The 6,000-nt window shown below is 47.6% G+C and overlaps 1 protein-coding gene across 2 annotated transcripts in view; it reads right to left on the bottom strand.

Annotated features, from left to right (window-relative positions):
• CAMKMT (calmodulin-lysine N-methyltransferase) overlaps positions 1–6,000 on the bottom strand; it is a 396,999-nt gene that overhangs the window by 8,812 nt on the left and 382,187 nt on the right. For both annotated transcript variants that reach the window (XM_059718713.1, XM_059718716.1), the window contains one exon: positions 122–253. In XM_059718713.1, coding sequence (XP_059574696.1) covers positions 122–253 — 132 coding nt within the window. The remainder of the gene's footprint in view (positions 1–121; positions 254–6,000) is intronic.

The following is a 6,000-nucleotide window of genomic DNA, read 5'->3' as shown; positions in this document are numbered from 1 at the left end:
CAGGAACAGCACACCTAAGGAGTACTTTAATCAAACATTTAGGTTACCTGCCAAAAGGACCATGATCTCTTCAAAATGCAATGAGGATTAAAGTGTTATCTAACACAAACAGAAAACTAACCTTGGAGTGGAAGTTCGAAATGTGTTCATCATAATTTTCATGTCTTTGGATAGAGAAACCAGCTTTTTCAGCTAGATTGCAAAACTGGTTTAAAGTATTCCCTCTGAGTGGAGCAAATACCATTGCTTTTCCCTAGAACATTAAAAAGAGAATTTACACATTTTTAGAACTGGAAAGAACCAGATATAACATATACCTGACTAAGCTTTTAACATACTCATGCAGGAAAAGTTAATTGTTCTCTTGGAAAAATATTGAGATTGTGTAATAAAACTGTTTGGAATATGAAGGATCTCTCTGATTAAAGGAAAGCAAAACGGAAGGTCATCAATTTACAACTGCAGTAAGTTTGATTCTTTTCATACCATTGTCACTGCATATTACTGAAATAAAATTCTGAAAAAATATGATTATGTGCATACAATGCAAAACCCACCAGTCTGATATATCACAGGATCATGGGGGTGATTTTCCTCTCTTGCACCAGTGAAAATTAGGCAGGCTTCTTTTGAAACTAACAGTGTAAAACCAGTGGAAGGAAGAGGAGAATTAGATCCAATCTTGGAAAATATATATATATAAAATATATATAATTATATATATATAAAATATATATTTTATACCACTCGGGCAGCACAATCAAATTTGACCTGAGATTTTGCAAATTTCATTTCAGATGCTGCACAAGCACAGTAATTTTGGATTTTTCAAGGTGATCAGGCTGTTTTTCATGACAAGGCATTAAATTATGGTCCATTGACTAGATTTGTTTCCTTTGTTCAGCATTTAAAACAACAAAAATGACTTCACTTTTTTGACTTGATGGATTTTAGTACTACTTACTCCATGTTAAATTTTAGTCCAGAGACTATAGCACTTGATACAACGTCTCTTGAAACCTTGCTTGCAAAATTAATTCAAATTGGCTGACTATGTGTTTGGTCACATGGAATGAAAATTGGTTGAAAGATCGTAAACAAATGGTAACATTTAACAACAATGTATCAAGTTGAGGGGAGCTATTTGGTTGGGTGCCACAAGATTCAGTGTTAATTCACAAGAGGTAAAAGTGCATGCTAATGAAGTTCACAGAGGATGCTAAATTGTGAGGTTCTAAATTTCAGGGGAGACAAGTACTATATCTACTCAAATAGATATAATTCCCCCCACCCACATGTCTTGCATTCGCAAAGAAGTAAACTGCATTAAATATATTGTCTACTTTCAGATTGTTGTTAAAAGCAGCATGGGCTCAGTAACGAAAAACAACTATGAAGCTGATTAAATAAAACCAACACTGAACATGACTACACAACACATAGCCCATATTGGGCAAACATGCTGATGGGAACTGTGTGTGTGTATGTGTGTGTGTGTGTGTGTGTGTGTGTGTGTGTGTGCGCGCGCGCACACACGTGCGTGCATGCGCGTGCATGCATGCCCTGGAGGTACTACAATACCAGATCAGCCCTTGGATAGGCCAGAGCAAGCTCTGACACCCTCCCTTGGTGCCAAAAAAGCTGACCGGATCTTAACACATTTTTTTTTAAACTTTGTGTCTCAGAACAAACTAGTCAAATCAGTGAAACATGGGAAGGCAGCAGGAGTAGACAATGTACTCACTGATATGATACTACACCTAGGACCCCTTACAAGACAATGGCTCCTTGACCTATTCAATGCATACATAATGAGTAAACAAGTACCATCAGTATGGAAAAGGCAAGAGTCATAGCTCTGCCCAAACCAGGGAAAGGCATTTCATCACCAAAACATTATATACCGTTCTCCCTCTTCAGCATCACCTACAAACTCTACAAACAACTTATCCTGCTATAAATTTCACCCTTGGTAGATTCCCAACTTACAAGAGACCAAGAAGGTTTTAGACTAGGTCAATCCTGTGCAGGCCAACTATTAAACCTCATGCAGCATATCGAAGACAGTTTCCAACAAAAGCTGATCACTGGTGCAGTGTTTGTTGGCTTATCTGATGCATATGATACTGCCCAACACCATATCATGATCCACAAACTGTACCTTATGAGTGATGACTTAAATGTAAGCCAAAGCATCTGTAACCTCTTGTAGAACATGCACTTCTACATGGAACTAAATGGCCACAAAGGAAGATGGCGCCCCCAGCAGAATGGCTTACCACACAGCAGTGTGCTTGCCTCACTTTTATTCAACATCTACATCAGTCATGAGCCACTTCCTTCCGGATGTCAGCATTTCATCTATACTGACAAGCTCTTCATTACCATACAGCAAACGAATTTTGAGGACACAGAGAAGATCCTGGAGAGGGCACTGAATAAGATGTCAGATTACTACCTGCATGTCACCTGGGGTTTCATCAAAAACACCCAGTCTACTTAGGGATACCACTAGACCATACATTTACTTACAAAAACCACATATTAAATACCAAAGCCAAGGTCAATATACAAAACAACAGTGTAACCCATTTGAATAAGATATATAGTAGTGCTCACTGAGCACAGTCCCCCTCAACACCAACTGTTTTTCAAGTCACGGTGAGCATTTCATATATTTTTATTTCCTTTTGACTCCCATAGGTGAGTTGTGCCTTTCTCATTTCCAATCATTTCTGTTTCTTCACCAGCCTTAAATGTATGGATAGCATCACTAAACAGATCCCACACAGTTCACCCAAAATCCCTCTGTCAGCTCCTCTCTTAGCCTATCGCATATGATTAGTGTTACCACACCCTTCATGAGGTGAAGCCGGACCAGGGTTCCCTATCTATCATCTTCATATACATTTTTGGAGGATCCCAGGACTCATGACAAGAACACCCAGTTCCAGTCATGAGAGGGCCCTGTTGCAGTCCCAGGGGCAGCCACGACGCCCCCTGGTGGCTCTGGGACTGTGCCCCTCTCAACCCCTAGGGCGCCTTTCCTTCTCTCCTGCCACACCTTGATGTAATAATAATAGGGAAGCTGCCCATGGGCCTTTGCATGGGCCCCAGACCCACTGGACCCCTACTGGGGTGCCCTGGCACCCTACTGGCCTCTACTAGTCTCAGACCCCTTGCTGGGCCTCTCTACAGCTGTGCTGCTGCAGGGCATCTAAAGCCATAGGGGCTAATTGTGTGGCTCCAATCCCCTCTACACCATGCCCCAAGCCTCATGGGTGTTATTGTAATGTTATTCTCCTGTTGGACCCCTGACCCATCTGGTCACACCCCTCTTGGGTGCCAAGCCCCTGTCTGGCTCTGTGGTCTCACTGCCCATCCTGGGCTCAACAGTTGCTCGAGCCTTGAGCCTGCTCCTGACAGTGGTCAAGGCAACTGCATGCCCCATGGGCACCAATGGGATCTCCATATACCATCCTCACAGTCCCAACCCAAACCCCGGTGTAAATATAATGTAAACATAAGCCCCTGGGCTACAACATAACATAAAGAGGGAAGCAACCCTGTGCACCTTTAAGAGGGAAAACCTGCCCTCACCTCTCAGCTAGCATAGCCTCCTAGCCCTGGGCTATATCTTAGTGAGCTCCCCTAGCCTCACTGGGGATCCAAATGCAGCACTGAAGTGTCTTCAGGAGCCCTGCTGCCAGGAGCTCTTCACCCTGTGGCAGCCATGGAGAGACTAGCTTGCTAGACCAAGCCTGCAGCTTATATCCTCTCAGGGCCCTACCCCTTTCTGGTTGGCAGACTGCCTAGGCTGCCTGGAGGTGCCTGCCAATTGGCCTAATTGCCCTGTTGCTATGGTGACCTGCAGATGCTACACCCTGCCTGCCCTGCAGTGCTCTCTTAATAGTATGCTTCTGCCTTAAAGGAACAGAGAACCCCAGGCACTCTGTTACACTAGAGTATACACACATGCTGAGCAGTGCTGAGTGGTGGGGTCATCATGGTGTGGCAGGGCACTTGGTGTGCCTGCCACTTTAAGAAGTCAGGCAGTCTGCTGAGCCACTGGCGGTTGGGATCAGGCCTAATTAGAGAGTCAGCTGACCCAGGGGTCAGCAGGTGAGGCTAGGCCTGATCAAGGGAGTCACCAGACTAACAGGGAGATCTGATGGAAGGAGGGCTGGGTATAAGCCCAGAGCCTGAGAGCAGGGCTGGTGGAGGAACATCACCCAATAGGAAGGTTGCAGCTCCTGAATGCCAGCAAAGAGAATGACATCTGGAGGTTTGGGAAGGAACTAAGGGGATGGAGGCAGCTCCTGGGGACCCAGTGTGGAGTCCAGAGCCCTGACTCCCTGACAAGGGAGCTGAGGTACCTGGGGCTTGGTGAGGGAGCTCAGAGTGCAAAAGGGCCTAGTGAGGAGCCAGGCAAGCCTTGGAAGAGGGGCTGAGAATTAGTGGGCCTGCTGAGGAGCTAGGTGAACCCTGAGAGAAGGGTTGTATATGTGAGAGACCTAGGGAAGGGTCTGGGTGAACCCAGTGAGTGTAACAGAGCACAGGGGCCTACTGAGGGACTCAGATATGCCCAGAAAAGTAAAGTGGGCTGTGGCCAGAAAGATCTATTGGGAGTTCCAGATGGGCTCAGAGAGAGGGGGAATGATCTATGGAGGGGCCCAAGGGGCAGACCCACAAAGAGGAGAAGGTTCACTGCTTGGAGACTGACTCTGGGGACCTCGACTAATTCAAGCTGGGGTCAGGGCCCAAGAAGAGCCAAAGGGTGAAATAGCCCACTGTGAGAGCCTCTGAGAACCAGAAGCCTGGAGTCTTGACTGGCCTGGAGGCAGGGCCAGGGCCTAAGAAAGGCCAAAGGTCCCTGGGAGGGGGCCACAACTGAGAGAAAGGGGTCAAGCAATGGGCAGCCTAGGATAACGATGTCTGGTGCTGGGCTGTCTGAGGAGAAGGGTTCAAGGATAGGGGTCTGAAACTGAGTTGGGGGTCAGTGATAGAGGAGTCAGAGTGGAGACGGAGCCAGGACAGGGGTCTTGGTAGTTAGCAGCTTAAGAGGGATTCAGGAGATCTAGGCAGAGCCCAGAGAGGGACATGTAAGATCAAGTAGGCCTGACGACCGATCCTGTGTAAGACCTATAACTGCACTCTACTGGAGCTGGTTGCTGTGATGGGCCTGTCTATGGCAGGGAAGCCTCCATGAAATGCCATGCCTGGGCCACTCCAGGGGAAGGCAAGGATGGAGCACCAGAAAGCCTTAGCTCCCATTGCCTTGTGGGTTACCCTGGGGAGGCGGAAAACTAGTGACGAACACCTTGATAGAAAACCACATGGCAAAGAAGGCCACGTGGAACATGGGGGTCCAAGGGGCCAGGGAAGACCAAGACGGTGTGGGTCCAGAGGCCCAGTGAGGGGCCAGGCAAGACCAGGATCGCATGGGTCCAAGGGGCCTGAGCCACACAGTGAGGCCCAGCAAGTATGGTGAGACCAGAGGTGCCCAGCAGTCCAACGAAGGGCTGGGAATGGAGTGCAGGACCAGACAAGTTCAAGGGCCTGAACAGTGAGGCCCAGTGAGGCCCAGTCTAAGGGCCTGGAGAGCATCTGGGGAAGTGGAGAACTGAATAGGTCCAGGATGAAGGACCAGAAGGGGCTGGCAGCTTAGAGAAGGGACAAGAGAGAGACTGAGGGCCCCAGTAGCCCAGGGTGTGGTTGCACGAGACGAAAGGGTCTCGGAGGGCAGGGGGCCTGAGTGGGGGCTGAGAGAGAGACTGAGGGGTCTGAAGACCTGGAGTAGAGTTGAGGGAGCCTGAGGGGTCAGAAGGTCCAGTAAGGGGGCTACATCAGCAATTAATAGAACACCTGTAAGGATGCCATCTGTGAGGCATGGGACATGGTATAGGGAAGGTGTGGAGCCATATGATTGGCCCATAAAGCCACAACCACAAGTCAGGTGGTCATTATAGTAAGATCAGGGTAGCCTCCTGCAATATATAT

This window comes from Alligator mississippiensis, chromosome 1, assembly GCF_030867095.1.
Source record: "Alligator mississippiensis isolate rAllMis1 chromosome 1, rAllMis1, whole genome shotgun sequence".
Taxonomy (NCBI): domain Eukaryota; kingdom Metazoa; phylum Chordata; order Crocodylia; family Alligatoridae; genus Alligator; species Alligator mississippiensis.
Note: the sequence above shows the minus strand (reverse complement) of the source record. Positions and strands in the feature narration are given on the sequence as shown.